Raw genomic sequence first — 18,042 nt, 5'->3', positions numbered from 1 at the left:
CTCACTGCCCCGGGCTGTTATGTGTGCCCTGAACCTCGGCTTCACGCGGGCCCGGGTCCCGCACACACGCCCCGCCGCCCACCTTGTCCCACTTGTTCCGCAGCTCGTCCATGGTGACGGTGCTGTAGGGGTTGCTGGAGCTGATCCGGATGTTGTAGCTCTGAATGACCTTCTCCACCTCGTTCTGGATGGCCATGATGGACTGCCGCTCGCCGTCCGCCTCGGGCAGCGTGGCCTTGAACTGCTCGTGGGCCGTGATCAGACTCTGACCAGAGACACAAGTGGGAAAAGCGATCTTAGGTCATGCGAATGTCAGTGTTCCATGTTCCCGTCTGCACACGCATGAATGCCCGCCTGCCTGCCTGCCTGCCTGCCTTCCTTCCTTTCTGTTTTGTTCATCCTCACCTGAGGATATTTTTCATTGATTTTTAGAGAGAGTGGAAGGGAGGGAGACAGAAAGAAACATCGATATGAGAGAGACACACCGATTGGTTGCTTCCTGCACCCACCCCAACTGTGACCAGGGATTGAGCCTGCAACCAAGGTACATCCCCTTGACTGGAATCAAACCCAGGTCCCTTCAGTCTGAGGGCTGATGCTCTATCCACTGAGCCAAAGCAGCCAGGGCCATGAATGCCTTTCTCCCTGCAGGGATCTCTGGAGGAAAACAAATCTGAATTGCTTTAGAAAATCTATTCTGTGCACAAAAATCAAGTTCTTTGAAATGGGAAAAAAAAAGATATCATGGTGACTATTTAATCAATGGCTACAAACCCAAAGTCTTCAAAAACCATGTTCCCTTTTTTAAGAAAAATCATATTTGCTTCCATTATTCCCACCCCCAGCTTCTGTGTAGGTGTCTCTCTCTCCACCGAGGGCAGAGCTTAACTTCGCTGCCCTTTCTGAGGACCAGTGTGTGCCTTTCACATCCCACGAAAGGAGCCAGCACTGCTGCCTTCACACCTGCAGACCCCCAGGAAGCACACCCCTCACTCCCCAAGGAGAAAAGGCTCAGATGGGAACTCTTTCCCTTCAGGCGCCCTCAGACCTCCTCCACCCCACCGCAGCCCCCTCGGGACAAAGCCACCTGCTGCCGCGCGAGGACGGACGGGTCCCTACCTGGATCTCCTCGATGCTGTGGACGATGAACATGTCCTGCAGGTCCTCCATGGCGCCCTCCATCCAGTTGTTGAACGGGGCAGCTCTCTTGGCAAACTCCAGGTGCAGCTGGTCGATGGTCTCCAGCAACTTCTCGGTTCTCTGGACAGAAAGAAGCAGGCGCGATCACAGATTCAATAATAATAATAATAAAAAAACTGTCTGAAAATGTGCATATGCATTCCAGAGCCACACACGATTCCCTGACATTCTGGGAATCACAGCGTTCTCGTCATTAGCATGTCGACACACAAGATTAACCACCGTTCACATCATCAGGCTGAGCCTGGCAGCTCTCTGCAGCGTCTTCTCAGTCAAAGAAGGGTTTGATGACATCCACAGCAGCCTGGTTTGGCCCTAGCTGGTTTGGTTCAGTAGATAGAACCTCGGCCTGTGGACTGAAGGGTCCCAGGATTGATTCCCCATCAGGGCACAAGCCGGGTTGCGGGCTCGATCCCCAGTAGGCAGCCATGAGGGAGGCAGCCAATCAGTGATTCTCTCTAATCATTGATGTTTTTCTCTCCCCCCGCCCCCCGGGTCTCCCTTGCTCCCTGAAATCAATAAAGATATATTTAACAACAAAAACAACAACAATGGAGCCTGCTTTGAAAGTTCGTAAGAAATCCACGACATGTCTGTCACCTTTTAGGAAACTGAGATGCGCTGCTTGGTAAGTCAGAAGCGACTCCTTAACCACGTTACATAACTGAGAATTCAGGGCAGCTTCCCCATTTCAGCCCACAGTCACAGAGAGGACGCCTTTCCTGAAAGTCCCCACCTCATGGAGCAAGGAGGACTACAGGTCATTTTATAATTTTTTATATTTTAAATATATTTGTATTGATTTCAGAGAGGAAGAGAGAGGAAAAGAGAGAGAGAGAGAGAGAACCATCAATGATGAGAGAGAATCATGGATCGGCTGCCTCCTGCACGCTCCAACTGGGAATCAAACCATGACCTCCTGGTTCATAGGTCAACACTCAACCACTGAGCCACACCGGCTGGACCCCCTGATTTTTTTAAGAAAATATAGTACAAAACTCCCAACTTCCCATTTCCCTCTTTTTCCTACTTGTCCTACTCCCTTTGGAGGCTCCTTGCACCGGACAATCTGCTTTGTTTTACACACATAGTAAAGCAGAAAAGCAAGAAATCAGTGACAGGGACGTAGGGGAAGAGTCTGGGTTCCACACCCCCGGGCGGCGTAGAGACCTCACCTCCAGGGCCTCTCTCCGCTTCTGCGTTAGCGTCCCCAGCCTGTCCCACTGGTCACAGATCTTCTGGCACCTATCGTTGACGTTCACCGCGTCGTGGTAGTCCAGCTCGCTGTTCGAAGTGAAGACAGATTAGCGGTCCCAGATAATAGCAGGAAAAACGAGCAGAGTCCAAATAAACAGACCATATATATACACTAGAGGACCGGTGCACGAAATTCGTGCATGGGTAGGGTCCCTAGGCCTGGCCGGTGCTCAGGGCCGATCACGTCCCTGCCTCCCCACTTCCTCCTTCCCTCTCTCCCTCAGCGCCCTGGCACAGGCGCTGGTCGCCCGCCATCTTCCGGCCGCCCCCTGGTAGTCAGCACACGTCAAAGCGAGCAATCGAACTCCCAGTAGAAGTCCCAAGGGAACAATTTACCTATTAGCCTTTTATTATGTAAAGGAGGATTTTTAAAAGATCTGGTAGGATTGGCAGGTATTTCAGGGTTTTGTTAATCGTCACAGGACGATCCCACCCCAGATTCCTCCAGCTTCGCTCTCCCTAAACTCCAGACAGGAAGGAAGGCCGGGCCGGACCCCTCCCTGGGAAGGTCCAGGGAGCCCTTCCCCCGTCCCCACACCCACGGGGTGGGTGTCCACGGCCGCACGTACTTGAGCTCCTGCGCGATGGCTGCGATCTGCTCCACGCGGTCCTGGTGGGCCGCCAGGTCGCTCTCAAAGGCCTCGTGCTTCCGCAGCAGGGCCCGCACCTCGGTCAGCGTCGCCGACTCATAATCCTTCTGCAGCAAGATCTGCTCTTTGCCTGCAAAGGTTGGCACAAGAGTGAGAACAGGCCTATGTCACCGGCAGCTTCTTGGTGCCTGCAAAGTTAGGGAATGAGCAGAGTCTGTGGAATCAAGCAGAAAAAGGAGGGGAGGACAGGAGGCGGCCAGGCCCTGAGTCGGCAAGTGTGGGAGGAATGTATTTCAAGTGCCATTTTGTGAAAAAGAAAAAGAGAAAAAATACATGATCTGCTCCATTAAGAAGTAAGAGGCTTAATGCGAGAGAACAGAGCAGAGAGGCCAGGATGCCCCTGCAGGTCCCGCACTCGGGGCGGAGTTAGCAGCTGCCCCTGAGCCTCGGTCCAGGCCCAGCCAGGCCGCTCACCGTAGGCCCAGGTCTCGTGGGTGGACGCCTTCTGCCTGAACTTCTCGGCCAGGTGCTCCACACGCTCCAGCCTCCGGATCTCGTTCAGCAGCCACTCCTCGTAGCCCTTCTCCGCCTGCTCCAGCCGCTGCCAGGCCCCGGCGATGTCCTGGAGAGGGGGGAGGGTGAGGGCAGGGCAGGCCCGGCGGTTACACCCCAGCCTCCTGGACACCCGTGTGAGCCCCTCCACTGCGCAGCTAATGGTGTTCCCCTTCCCTTCCCTCACTCCCCACCGCCCCAATAAGCATTCAAGTGTGTTAGCTTCCGAATGTGTCATTATTGCCCAGGCCTTTTAAAACAAGTACAGTTGTTCTCATGAGCGAGCAAATGCCTGGTGCTTCTCCAGACGTGGACAGAGGCCATGGGGCTTTATTTTCTGGCCAGAAGACGAGGACACCTCAACATGACTCAATTCGCAGTAACTTTGACTCAGTGACTGGGCTCCGCCAACCCTCTGACCGCCCACTGTTTCCTGACATCACACAAGTGTCGGGCGTGAGCCAGAGACTTTCTGTAAGAGGAGCAACACCCATAAAGTCCCCATCCCCGGGCAGCCTTCCTGATGGGCAAGAGAAAGACAATGAATAATTAAACCGTTCATGCCTGAGTTGCGTGCTCGATCCCCAGTGTGGGCGTGCAGGAGGCAGCCAATCCATGATTCTCTCTCATCTTTGATGTTTCTCTCTCTCTCTCTCCCTCCCCTCTTCCTTCCTCTCTAAAACCAATAAATATCCTATATAATAAAAGCCTAATATGCAAATCGACGGGACGGCTGAACGACCAGCAGAATGACAGGTCGCTACGATGCACACTGACCACCAGAGGGCAGACGCTCAATGCAGGAGCTGCCCCCAGCCTGCAGGCCGCAGGCCAGCCAAGGCGATTACCATTCCGGTCACCCCACAGATCAGCCCTGATCGCCGGCCAGGCCCAGGGACCCTACCTGTGCATGATTTTCGTGCACTGGGCCTCTAGTTACATACATATATGTGTGTGTGTGTGTGTGTGTGTGTGTGTGTGTGTGCGCATATATATATATATATATATATATATATATATATATATATATATTTTAAGAATGATGTTATGTTCATTAACTGAGACGACGGGACGGGAGGAGGCCTGGCACTCACCGACACCATCTTGCCCTCGGAGGGCATGAAGGCCGGCCGGTTGCTGATGCGCAGCTTGGTCTGCAGGGTGTTGAAGTTGATCTCCAGCTGGCATTTCTCCTGCACCTTTGGGGGCTTGTGCTTCCGGCGGTAATCCCGGAAGTCCTCCAGCTTCTTCTGCATGGCCTGCATGGTCTTCTCGGGGGCCCGGTTCTCCAGCCAGGGGATGGTGCGGCGGATCCACTCCAAGAGCTGTTCCCAAAACATAGGCACACGGCTACAAACACCGGCAAAACAACCCGCTTAAGGTGACCTGACAACATGAAGATCTGGGGGGGGGGGGGGGTTGGGAGGAGGGGGTTATGGGGGAGTAAACTGGGAGATATCTGTAATACTATAATACTATCAACAATAAAACGTGGTGTTTTTTTTTAAAGAAAAAGGGGGGTGGGTTAACATAATATTCCTATAACAACAGAATTGTAAGGCCCGACTGACAGGAGAGGCCAGGCACCTCTGGGCATGGATGGACACGTCAGTGCCCCCCCCCACCCCGCCCAGGCGGCCACCAGCGGTCACCCCGACCACCACACACCAGTGAGAACTCAGAGTCAGCACGTTTCACAAATGTGTGACACTCACAGGAAACTCGGGGACCAGACACTAGCAGACAAACGCTGGATGGAGCTTTCAAATGAAGTAAAAATAAAAACAAACAAAAAAATGTAGCGAAGAAAAGTGGGTTTAATGTAAGCTCCAATCTAATGAGTTCAGTTGCTAGACAAACGTATTGTAAATCTGGGACGGACTCAATGCCAAAGCCTACTTTAATCTGATATCGAGCTTCCGGGGAAATCCACAGGATACAAGTGAAAATGGGAGTGAACGCCTGAGGACCGAGTCCACTGTTTTGAATCACCACCAGAGTCTTAGAAATGGGCTGCTCAAAAGCCACTTAGAAATGGCAGCAAATGCCTGGCCGGCGTGGCTCAGTGGTTGAATGTCGACCTATGAACCAGGAGGTCACAGTTCGATTCCCGGTCAGGGAACATGCCCGGGTTGTGAGCTCAATACCAAGTATGGGGCGTGCAGGAGGCAGCTGACCAATGATTCCTCTCATCACTGATGTCTCTCTCTCGCTCTCGCTCTCCATCTCCCTTCCTCTCTGAAATAAAAACATATTTAAAAGTAAATAAATAAGCATGCACGCCTCTGAGCTCCGGGCGGGCTGCCAAGCCCATCAGGGCTACCTTGGTGCCAATCATTGCATTGCTTCAGATGAACCACCCCTGCCTGAGTTCAACTGTTCTCCCTACGTTTATTCTGTCTGAGATGAAAAAATGCAAAGAGAACAACATCGACCACCCGTGTTCCCCCTCTGGGCGGGTACGGACAGGGCGGTGGGGCACCGTTTCCTTTACCTCACTCGCTAGCCTCTCATATTCTTCCATCAGCCTCTCATTCTCTTGATTCACAGCAAGAACCTTACATATCCTGTTAGCCGCTGTCTCGGCCTGTAAAACACAATAGGTAAACGGGACAGCTCTGTCGACAGGACGTGCACATGCAGAACGGAGCGTGAGAGGGGCGGAGGGAGGAGGGGGGAGGGGGGAGGGGGCGTGTGGTACACGGCACGCAGATTCCAGGTTAGGGGAGAGCCAGGCGGAGGGTTAGGGCTGCTCGATGCTATGAATCGTTTCACACCTTTTTGACAGTTTTCACACAGACTTATAGTACAGGGCAGGCTGAATATACTGTAGGGAACAATGGGGAGATACCATTAGTGTAAACACACGCTTTGTAAAACATCAAGCAAGTTAGTAACAGAAATACACGGGTGGAGGAAACCTACATCCGAAGTCCCTGAATGTCTGTCTGAGCTCACTCCTCACGTGCTGACCTTGGGACCAAGGGGGTGAGAATCCCTAAATAACATTAGCCTTTGGGCCTAGCCAGTGTGGCTCAGTGGCTGAGCATCGACCTATGAACCAGGAGGTCACGGTTCAATTCCCGGTCAGGGCACATGCCTGGGTTGCGGGCTCGATCCCCAGTGGGGGGCGTGCAGGAGGCAGCCGATCCATGATTCTCTCTCATCATTGATGTTTCTACTCTCTCTCCCTCTCCCTTCCTTTTTAAAATTAATTAAAATAATATATATTTTAAAAAAAGAAGAAGAGTATTGTGCCATCTGGGCCTCGAGGCCACAGCCAGTCCCAAAGCCTCGCCTCTAGACCCCTAATACAAGCTGGTCTCCGGTAACTCTCACGTGCTGGTGATGGTGCTAGAGACACGGCAGCAACACAGGCTTTGTCCATCCCTGTCTATTAGGGCTCTCCACGTCCAGATGCCAGAGGTGAAGGGGCCGGACACAGAAACAGGTCAACATGGAGAAAAGGGACGCTGACCACAATGTCCATCCCTTGGGATTTTTGTCTCAAGGAATGTGAGGGGTTGTTTTTTTTTGAGCTTCTATGACAATCATCCTTTGCCCGTTTCAGTTAAAATGGGATCAGTCTTGACAAATGTTAGGACACAGCCCTGAGCAGCGAGGGCCATTTCGAGCCGTTTCTAGGGACCGGGGCACGGGGAGGCATGCGGGCTCCTGGCTGTGTGTCCTGTTTACAGCTCAGTGCCCATGGCGCCTGCTTTTCCTAAAGCACAAACGTTTCCCACAACTTAGTAATGACATCAAAGTGGTGTCTTAGAAGGAAAGAGAGACAAAACACTTCAGGAATGGCCTAAAGTGAAAGCTGTTTAAAAAAAAAAAAAAAGGCATTCACAGTTTGGAATTAGGGCATCACAAGCACTTGGAAAGAGGCCCAGGCAGATGTGAAGTGTGCGCACACACACACGCACGGACACGCATGCGGAGGGCAGCGCGGCCCCGTGGACGCGTGCTGGTACCTGCTCCGCGCCCGCGAAAGCATGGTAGAAACAGGACACGTACGTCATGATGGCCCTTTCGTCCGGTTTGGGGGTGTTGACAATGTCTGAGGGAGGGAAAAACAGCACAGAAAACACACACACACACACACACACACACACACGAAGAGCAGAACCAGGGTGAACGATAGAAGGACAGTGGTTCACACCCACAGGCTCCCTGGCTCTGGGCCCGCACCCCGAGCCTCGGGCGGCACCGAGATGGTGCAGGAGCGCAATGATTTGAACCTTCGTTTCCTAGGTGATCAAACTGAGGGCTTTTCCCTCCCTCGCCTTCAATGGGCTTTTAAAAGTGCAGACAAGGCAGACTGGCCGGCGTGGCTCAGTGGTTGAGCATCCACCTAGGAACCAGGCACAGGCCCGGGTTGCGGGCTCCATCCCCAATATGGGGCGTGCAGGAGGCAGCCGACCCACGATTCTCTCTCATCATTGATGTTTCTATCTCTCTCTCCCTCTCCCTTCCTCTCTGAAATCAATAAAAATATATTTTAAAAAAATAAAAGTGCTACAAGGCATTAATGTGGGAGCCGTGTGCTGTGATCAGAATCAGAGTGAGCGGCCGCTCACTGCCACAACCTTTTGACCAGGTCAGGCCCTCCGCCACTTCTGCTCTGAGGGACGTGGGTCCCTCTGTGAGACGCTGGGAGCAGCAGCAGAGCCCCTGCCCTCTCTGCACCCCACCCACCCCCTCCGCACCCCTACAACTGGCCCCGCTCTGCTCTGCGACCAGCCTGCTGCTGCGGCGATGAAATTCACCGGACAAGCGTGTCTTGTGATGCCTCCACACGTACTTACCACGCGAGTTACAGAAATCCCCAAGGGCCACGACACATCAGAAGAGAAGGGTGTACGTGGCTTGCACACCCACGGCTCTTGCCAGCATTTGTATTAGCTGCCGAATTAACCACCAGGAAGAGAGGAAGCAGAACCATGGCAATGCCAGATTTGCTGACCTGCTTTTCAACTTTAAACTGAGCTCAGCCCAGCGGGCGTGAGCCAGGAGGTCACGGTTCGATTCCCGGTCAGGGAACAGGCCCGGGTTGTGGGCTCCATCCCCAGTGTGGGGCGTGCAGGAGGCAGCCAATCAATGACTCTCTCTCAACACTGATGTTTCTATCTCTCCTCCTCTCCCTCTCCCTTCCTCTCTGAAATCAATAAAAACATATTTAAAAAAAAAAAAAAGAAAGAAAGAAGCTGAGATCAGTCACTGGACAGAACGCAGTTAAAAAGACACCTGGTGATTCCGCAACATGAAACCTAGTCCGACCCAGTCACTGGGTTTGCAGAGGGCACTGACAGAGAGGACGAGGGGTTGTGTCACGGGATGGAATCTTCCGGAAAACAACCATGAATGACAGCATGCTGGCGCACAGACAGAAAGCAGGTTTCCAAGAAAACTGCACTGAAAAAAAAGACACACAACGGCCGCCTCGGGGCCAGATGGGCCTCCTTACTCGGAGGAGAGGGAAGAAAAGAGAAAAACGATGGGAAGAGATGGAGGCACAGAAGGTGAGGGGTGGGCGGCGGCCGGCTTTCCGTCCTCACCTTCTGGGCACCGGCGAAAGCGTGATAGTAACAGGAGACATAAGTCATTAGGGCGCGCTCGTCGGGCCGGGCCGTGTCTACCACATCTGCGTGGAGAAAACAAGGTTAACTGCCCCTGTGCCCCGCAGCGGGCTCCCCCGAGCCGCCTCTGGGGGCCGGAGCCGGGGACCTTCCCTGCACCCCACACGTTCACGTCCTGGACACTTGGGCTCAAATCAAAGACGTCACCCCTGTACAGGCGCTGCCCCGCGCACGGCTGAGAAGCGCCAATGGAAACGAAGGGATGGCCGAAGGGAAGGGCACCCGGCTCAGAGTCGGTCACGTCCACGGCCTGACCGGGACCTGATTCCACAGGGCGCACACGGCGACGGCCCCGGAGACTCCCCTCGCTGTGCGCGGGGTGGCCGGGTCAGAGGCCCCGCTGCAGGTCCATGCAGCACAGGTGCGCCCGCACACCTAGAGCGGGGACCAAACTCGAGAGGTTGTGGAGGAAACCAGGGAAGCAAGGTTCATGTCCTTTTAAAAGCACGAAGACAGCCCGGCCGGTGTGGCTCAGTGGTTGAGTGTCAACCTATGAGCCAGGAGGTCACGCTTCAATTCCTGGTCAGGGCACATGCCCAGGTTGCGGGCTCAATCCCCAGTGTGGGGCGTGCAGGAGGCAGCCGATCCATGATTCTCTCATCATTGACACCTCTCTCTTTCTCTCTCTCTCTCTCTCTCTCTCTCTCTCTCTCCCCCTTCCTCTCTGAAATCAATAAAAGTACATTTAAAAAAATAAAATAAGCATCAAGACAATAGGATGAGGCATTTCTGCAGCTTGTATCGCAGATGACAGTTCCAATGAGCCCCCAGAAAATTCCCACGTGGGGTGCAGAGACCAACACACAACAGGCGGTCCGGTCAGCGGCAGCCTGCGGGATGAGTGAGCTGGGGAGCGGCAGGAATAAGAGAAGTTAAGTCCGAGGGTCTGCGGCAAAGACACGAAGGCTCACATGGGGGCTTGGCTGGGCGGGTGGGCTCATCACAGCGTCGCCACACGCCTGTCAGTCAGAAGATTCTCATGAGAAGGTACTCTACCAAGAAAATAATATCGCTTTGGGGAATTTCCCTGAACCATTCAAAAAGATGAAGGGAAGTAATGGGAGACGGGGGTGTGCCACAGGGAGGAGGCGATGAATAGCGTGCGAGCATCCCATTGGCTGCAAAGGATGCGCCGGATGGCGATGTGCCCCAACCAGGGCTCAGAGACCAAGGAGAAACTCAAGAAGAAGACGGACAGCAGGCCGGTGACAGTGAGCCTGGCTGCCCTTGACCGTAGACAGCAGGGAGGCACGAGCGAACGGGAAGATGAATGTACTAAATGGCAACAGTTTTCTCCTCCTTTTTGTATCTTAGCTATTTTTTAAAAAATATATTTATATTGATTTCAGAGAGGAAGGGAGGAGAGAGAGAGAAACATTAATGATGAGAGAGAATCATTGATCGGTTGCCTCCCGCCCTCCCCCTCCCGAAGATTGAGCCGACAACCTGGGCATGTGCCTTTGACGGGGAATCAAGCCCTGGACCCTTTGGTCCATGGGACGATGCTCTATCCACTGAGCTACACCAGCCGGGCAGTATCATAGCTATTAATTCAAGTGAGTAAATGCTGGGTAGTTGTTATTGTATGGACAGGTCAAGGAGAGGCCACACACATGCAAACTTAGAGAGGAGAGAGGGAGAAAAAGGGAAAAGAACCTTTCTCTGCTGCTTTATTGACTTTCTCCCTCGAAAGAGTTTGGAGAAATCATAAGTAGAATTAACACCTATAATACAGGTGCTCGATAGATAAATGGTTAAATTAATAAATAGGTAAAACTAGAATCTTAACGGAAAGATCGATGTTTTGGCCCCTCAAAAGATATGTGAAGTCCTACCCCCAATCCCTGGAAATGTGACCTCATTTGAAAGCAGGGTCTTTGCAGATGTTCCATTAAGATGAGGTCCTTACAACAGGGCTGGGGAACGTCCGGCCCACGGGCCATACAAGGCCCGAGAAATCCTTTGGTCTGGCCCTGCCAAGGCATTAGGGGTGAGTTAATGAAATGTTTGGCTAAATACAGCAGGCTCATTTTTGAGTGGGTAATTCTGTATGGCCCACAAATAATGTTATAACTATCCAAAAGGCCCTTGGCAGGGAAAGGTTCCCCAGCCCTGCCTTATAAAAAGGAAAGAGACAGACACAGAGGGAAGGCGGCCACGGAAGGATGGAGACTGTGGCGATGCCACCCCAGCCGGGGGGGAGGCCTGGGCCCCCGAGGCTGCGAGGAGCCAGGAGGGTCCTCTCCGGGGCGAGCGTGGCCCTGCCAGCACCTCGGCTTTGAGTAGAGCCTGCAGAACCGTCAGGGAAGACAGTTCTGTTGTGTTAAGCCACCCAGTGTCTGGGAATTTGCTACAGCAGCCGTAACGCAATCACCAAAAGGAGGAGAAATAGAAGATTGACTATAATCAAGTTCTTTGCTTTTCCTAAAAGTGCAATTAGCGGAAGCAATGGGCCATCCGAGGATAATATTGAGAACAAACATGGTAGCACAGGTTCCTTGAGTTGGGGAACCTGAACCCTAACCCCACCTTTCACATCTCATCACCGCCCTCGGTAGCCAGGGCCTCGCGCACAGCCAGTGCTCAGTCAGTGCCTGCTGGGGATGCGGGAGTCATGAGAAAGTGGACGAATGAATGAGCGGCGTCCACCTCTGTGCTCACACGGCTGCCCTGGGTACGTCGCGCGGGTTCATCGCATAGAGAGAACGCAAAAGGCATCTGAAACTGTCCCCGCGGGAGGGATGCTCAACGGCAAAGTCCTTCGTTCCTTCCGACCTAGCAAAGCAACACTGAATTTGGACTAATTACAAGTGGGACGCGAAAATTCGAGAGGCGCCATCTCCTTGTCTGATTCAATGCCTTCTAGTCGGAGGGAGGACTTTTTCCTCGGGGCGTCTTAAGCACCTCAGAGGAAGATTTCTTTACTACAGTTGTCTCTATGGGGTAAGAAAATCTATGTTGTTAAAAAACTAAAATAGGACCTTTTTCTTTGAAAATCGCAAACCAAAGCATCCTCTTTTGACCAGCGCCTCTCTCCATTGTTTTGCTGGTTTTTCTCGTGTGTACGTGCGGGATTTTTAAAAATAATTTATGAACAAGCTACTACTTTTTCCTCTAATACTCATTGAGGAGCCCTAATGCTCCAGATGAAACCTGGCAATAAAGTTTTACAAAATCCCGGGCGTGGCCACCGCACACGCAGCCCCCGACGGCGTCTGTCCGCCCCGGCAGGTGACACGGCGTCTCACCTTCCGCGTCCAGCATTTTGGGAATGTCCAGATGCTTCTCCGCAATCTCCATGGCCAGGTTGATATTTCCCACCGGGTCGTCCTGCAGGGAAAATGGCACAAGCACGTGTTTAAAGATGTGTTTTTGAACATTTAGAAAAATGATTCAAAAAAGCCCACACAACCCACGCCCAATGCAATTCATAACACGGAGTTCCTGCGGGTGGGAGGGACCTGGCCAGGCATTTCCTCTGGGCAGGATCTGGAAGGTGTCTGTGGAGAATCAGCCCGACACCCTGGTCTTAAATGTATGAAAGCACAGGGTGAGGAGCAGGAAACCTGCTCTCGGTGAGCACCTGTCATGGACGAATGAAACTCCGTCTGTCTGTCTGTCTGTCTGTCTGTCTAGTACAATCCCCTCATTTTGCAAATAAAGAAAGATCAATTGGAAAATTTAGACACTGTCGGTATGTTTGCAACATTTTAAAAGCTTGGGGATAAAATATACGCTTTGAAAAGCTGAGCAACCCTGGCCGATCCATTCCCTTAGGCGACCTTCCATCACAGAGCTGTGGTCCCATCCCAGGAGGGCGGTGAGCAGGTGACAGCTAGCACGGGCGTGCCACCAGGACACCAACAGCCATGCACGCCACACAGGTGAGGGCAGCGTGCAGAGGGGCGGGCTCCCCCAAACACAGCAACAGGGTATGAGGGGCAGCTAAGCGCACCAGCCACTGGGAAGTGGCCCTGCCGGGCATGAGTGGGGGTTGGGGGTGGACCACCCCGTCCTAAACCCTAAGCCTCACGCAGAGCAACTGTCCCCGACAAGGGGTCAGGCCCGGTTTCTTCCTCCAGCACAGGTCACACTTTTTAACCTCTTTGAAAGGAACGTTCAAGGACTGTGTGAAACGTAAGCCCGCAGAGGCTTAAGCTTAAAGGGAGAGTGGACATTTCCTGAGTTTGGTTTTCCGAAGGAGCAAACCCGCAATCAAATCCCCCCACTCCACTTCTGAGGCGGCAGCTACTACCTGCACCCACAGGGAGATGGTTACGAAACGCCCCTCGTGTGGGAGACAGGTTAATCCGTGCTCAGGCGCGAGGCCCGCAAAGGCCAAGGGCCTGGAGAAGAAGGCGGGGAGGGTTTGACCCTCCCCCTAATGCACGCTTCCCTCCTCACGTCCACCATCTAGGGATGTGAACTCTCACACAGACCTTCAGCCTCCTAGTAAGCCAAGCCCAAGCAACAAATACTTGATTTTGGCAAAGAGGGCGGCTGGCATTGGGTCCTGTCCTGCCCTCGTGGTGACAAGGAGCACTTCCCGCGGCCCAGCTGTGTTCACGGGAGCCAGCCCCCTCCACCCCCGCCTCTGTGGGGCTGCGGGCTGCATGTGTGGGAGGTGGGGGGGGCTCGGGGCTGCATGTGTGGGAGATGGGGGGGGGGGCTCAGGGCTGCATGTGTGGGAGGTGGGGGGGGCTCGGGGCTGCATGTGTGGGGGGGGCTCGGGCTGCGTGTGTGGGGGGGGGGCTCAGGCTGCATTGTGGGTGGGGGGTTTGGAGCTGGACCACATGCTGGGGGTGGACTGGGGGGCCGACCTTGTTCAGCTTGGAGTAGTCAATGAGGTCGGGCCGGTGCCGGTGGATGAGCGCGCAGAGTCCCAGGCCATCCTTCCAGCTGCGCCGCGTGGAGAAGAGGAGGACACGGGTCAAGGTGAGCAGAGAAGGCAGCAGGGTCTGCACGGCCGGACCTTCAGGCCGAGGGGCCCCCACTGCTTCATGTCCGACTTAATGCACCCAGGCCCCAGGGACCGCCGCCCTCCCCTCCCAGCGACCTGGGCCCCTTCCTCGAACGCCAGTCTTCATTCCGGGGTCCCCACGGACTGCCACCTCCTGGGTGTCCGCTTCCCACGTTCAGCTCCGGGCCCCCCTTGCCTGGCCCCCTCCCCATTGCCTCCTGGGCTGGTTCTGTGCTGGAAGCACCGGGAGGGACCAGGAGGAAGACAGCTGGCGCCTCTGTCACTGTCCCTCCATCCTGACTGCTTCCTGCCCCCTGCCTTCAGGCTCTGTTCTGGACCAGGGTCAGCCCACTGGCCTCACCCAGGGCTGCCGACCCTGACATGCCCAGCATACACGTTCCTCTCAGGGTTCTCACACCCCTGAAAGGCCACTCTTGGTCCCAGGTAGCCTCTGTCCTTCCTCATAAAGCAATTTTCAAAATATACTTTGATTTATTTCAGAGAGGAAGGGAGGGGAGGAGGAACATCAATGATGAGAGAAAATCATCGATGGGCTGCCTCCTGCAGGTCCCACACTGGGGATCGACCCTGCAGCCCGGGCAGGTGCCCTGACGGGGAATCGAACCGTGACCTCCTGGTTCAGAAGTCAATGCTCAACCACTGAGCCACACCGGCCGGGCCCCTACTTCACTTGAATTCCAACACACGAAGCTGATTCGGGAGCAGAAGGACCGGGGTGTGGCCAGGCCCTGGGATCGCAGACCTGCTTGGTCTCTCCTCCCCACCGAGGAGCCATCCTGCCATCGCCCAGGTGGGGTGCAGGCCCGGGAGGGCGGCTTCTCTCCCCCCATGTCCTGCAGGCCCCGTCTGGCCCCCCATAACACCCACCCACTCACTCACTCACTCAGCTGTGTTATCAGCATCCCCCACCCGAGTCGCGTGGTTCCCCTGCGAAGCCCTAAACCTACAGCCGAAGTCCTGCTACAAACACGAACGCCCTCAGCGAGAGGCGCAGACACGGGTGCGGACACACACGCGCCCCGCCTGGGGCTCCCCGAGCAGGCGAGGACCCCGGGCCGAGCTCACCTGGTGTGGAAGTTCTGAATGTTGACATTTCGGTAAGGAGCGGTTTTCCGCTGACACCACAGCAGCAGGCCTTCCTTGGCGGAGGTTTCTGCAACGACAGCCAAGAAGTGTCCCCGGGGACATGCTCACCGCGTCACTGGCCCAACTGTGGCTCCGTCCCAGGGGCCAGCGCCCCGAGCATCCTCCCCCGTCCCCCTCCGGGCGCGAGGACAGAGATGGAGTCTGTGCCTGGCGACACTTAGGGACTCACAGCGGACAGGGCGGTGCGGCTGCGGGTTATGACGCCACACACATAAAACCAGAGCTGGGGCCCTGGGGACGCAGCTGCCTGTGAAAGCTGTCTACGTGTATACGGTTCATGACGCCACGCTCCTGTCACTCGCCTCACGCGTAATTTATATTCTTAGGGAAACGGAATTCACAGAGGCCACCTGTCCCAAAGGTGTACCCTTACCCAGAGATTTTACACTGAAGACTTTTACTAGTGAATCTCAAGTTCAGCCACTTGAGTTCTGACCAGGTTAACTCCCCCACCCCCACCGACCCACCTCCACCCCCACCCCCACCCCCGCGGTACCGTGAAGCTATGTGGCTCAGACTCCTGCTGCTGGGAGCACAGAGCAGGCACGGATGCCCCAGCTGCCACACCCCTGCCCTCTCCAACCACACCCCTGCCCTCCCATCTGCCTCACCCTGGCCTTCCCAGCTGCCACACCCCCGCCCTCCCCAGGCACACTTCCTCAGGCTGCCCCTCTCCACTGCAGAACGACTCTTCCTCCCCAAGCCCTCCCTCCTCTTCCCCAGCACGGGTGTCAGCCAAGTGCTTTGGCCTGAAGGCTCCCTCTGGTATCATCTGCTCTCCCACTTCCTCCTCCACAGGCCTTTCCCCAACAAATCGCGTACATTTCTGTATGGACTGAATGTGCCCCCCCCCGACCCCCCCCCCACCAAAAAAAAAACATATTTGAAGCCCTAATCACCAGTGATGGTATTTAGAAATATAGCCTTTGGGAGGCACTAGGGTTAGATGAGGTCACAAGGGTGGGGCCCTCATGATGGGATTAGTGCCGCTCTAAGAAGAGAGATCAGAGTGCTTGCATGCACATGCAGGAGTTCTGTTTGTCTGTCTTTCCTTGCTACGTGAGGACACAGCAAGAAGGCAGCCATTTATCACCCGGTCGAGGGCTTTCAACTGTGAGAAAATACATGTCTGTCGTATAAGCCACTCGGTCTGGTATTATCAACAGCGTCTAATGTCGCCTGGCACTTGCTTCTGGTGGATCCAAACGGCTCCTCCAAGCCACTCAATTGTGATAAATAGTTCAGATTTTTCTTTGACCTAAAACCCAGTTGAAATAAACAGTCCCCAAGTCTCCTGCGCTGGAGGAATAAGTTGAATGATTCCTGCTCGTGTCTCTTGTCTAGCAAATTCTTGTTAAGGAGCAAGAGAAAGTTCTCAGACCTTATTAGTATACTAGAGGCCTGGTGCATGAAATCGGTGCACTCAGGAGGGTCCCTCAGCCCAGCCTGCACCCTCTCGAAGTCCAGGAGCCCTTGGGGGATGTCTGACTGCTGCAGAGGTGGAGAGGCTCCCACCACCGCCGCTGCACTGCACTGGCTCAGTTGGTGGGACCGTCCACCGGTACCCCAAAGGGTCCCAGGGTCCTTCCTTCAATCACGTAGGTGACTGTTCGATTTTATACCACCAGATTCAAGCTTTAGCTTATAAGCTCCGCTTGCAAAGTGCTCTAAGTCTCCTAATGCAATCCGATTTTAACCACGTCTTTACCTTCAACTGAAATGTCCTGAATGGCAAAGCGGAGGATGATGGTCCAGATCATGCCCAGCGTCATCTTCACGTTGCCGTCCACAATTTCTTTAGAGAAAGGAAAAGCCAACAACAGACTACTGTAAAGATAACACAACCAGAATCTGCAGTGTTCCTGTAAGTCATGCTTCCCATATGTCCTGGCTTCAGAGCTACTGGAAAAAATACGTATGGAAAAACCAGCTTATGTTTCCACAGGTGTTGAGGTGTGTCTAGTTAAAAATTCTTAACCAAATGTCTCCTGTTTAAATGAATTCTGAGTTAATACCAAGCACAAGGCTTACCTATGCATAATCACTAAATACAATGCAGGAGTTTCCAAAGTTTAAAGACGACATGAGCTAAAGTTCTAAATACACTTGTGCCCCTTTTTCCTTGGGGGGCACATTCCAAGGACCCAGTGGATGCCTGAAACCGAGGACAGTGCTCACCCCTAAACATCACACCCTTTTCACGTAAGGGATGCACTTTCTCTTTGGCGCATCCGAATTGCCAGCACCACTACGCGCGCGTTTCTGGGCCATGACTAAGGGTGACTTGAACCCAAGTGGACCCGAGAACCACTGGGCCAAGTGACTGACGGGTGGGGAGCACAGACAGCGTGGAGATGAGGGACGAAAGGATGACTCCCATCCCAGAATGGAGTGGGACAGAGCAAGGCTCACCACACTACTCAGAACGCTGTATACTTTAAAATGTATATATTGTTGCCCAGTTGGCATGGCTCAGTAGTCGAGCGCTGACCTACAAACCAGGTCAAGGTTCGATTCCCGGTCAGGGCACATGCCCCGGTTGCGGGCTCGATCCCCAGTGTGGGACGTGCAGGAGGCAGCCAATCCATGATTCTCTCTCATCATTGATGTTTCTATCTCCCTCTCCCTTCCTCTCTGAAATCAATACAAATATATTTAAAGAAAATAAAACTGA

The 18,042-nt window shown here is 53.9% G+C and overlaps 2 protein-coding genes across 3 annotated transcripts in view; both read right to left on the bottom strand.

The window, feature by feature from the left end:
• GPR137B (G protein-coupled receptor 137B) overlaps positions 1-18,042 on the bottom strand; it is a 499,787-nt gene that overhangs the window by 333,009 nt on the left and 148,736 nt on the right. The gene's annotated exons all lie outside the window — the stretch shown is intronic.
• ACTN2 (actinin alpha 2) overlaps positions 1-18,042 on the bottom strand; it is a 43,323-nt gene that overhangs the window by 7,328 nt on the left and 17,953 nt on the right. Inside the window, exons 4-15 of one of the 2 annotated variants that reach the window (XM_081114333.1) lie at positions 17,077-17,163; positions 15,288-15,375; positions 14,062-14,140; positions 12,490-12,571; positions 7,577-7,662; positions 6,094-6,186; positions 4,694-4,924; positions 3,522-3,669; positions 3,027-3,177; positions 2,376-2,484; positions 1,120-1,260; positions 83-265 (exon numbers count right to left, since the gene is read on the bottom strand). In XM_081114333.1, the coding sequence (XP_080970459.1) occupies positions 83-265; positions 1,120-1,260; positions 2,376-2,484; positions 3,027-3,177; positions 3,522-3,669; positions 4,694-4,924; positions 6,094-6,186; positions 7,577-7,662; positions 12,490-12,571; positions 14,062-14,140; positions 15,288-15,375; positions 17,077-17,163 (1,478 nt within the window). Of the gene's footprint in view, positions 1-82; positions 266-1,119; positions 1,261-2,375; positions 2,485-3,026; positions 3,178-3,521; positions 3,670-4,693; positions 4,925-6,093; positions 6,187-7,576; positions 7,663-9,160; positions 9,247-12,489; positions 12,572-14,061; positions 14,141-15,287; positions 15,376-17,076; positions 17,164-18,042 lie in introns of both variants that reach the window. The other variant, XM_081114334.1, reaches the window with a different exon arrangement.

This window comes from Myotis nattereri (assembly GCF_964212035.1).
Source record: "Myotis nattereri genome assembly, chromosome: 20".
Lineage (NCBI taxonomy): Eukaryota > Metazoa > Chordata > Mammalia > Chiroptera > Vespertilionidae > Myotis > Myotis nattereri.
Note: the sequence above shows the minus strand (reverse complement) of the source record. Positions and strands in the feature narration are given on the sequence as shown.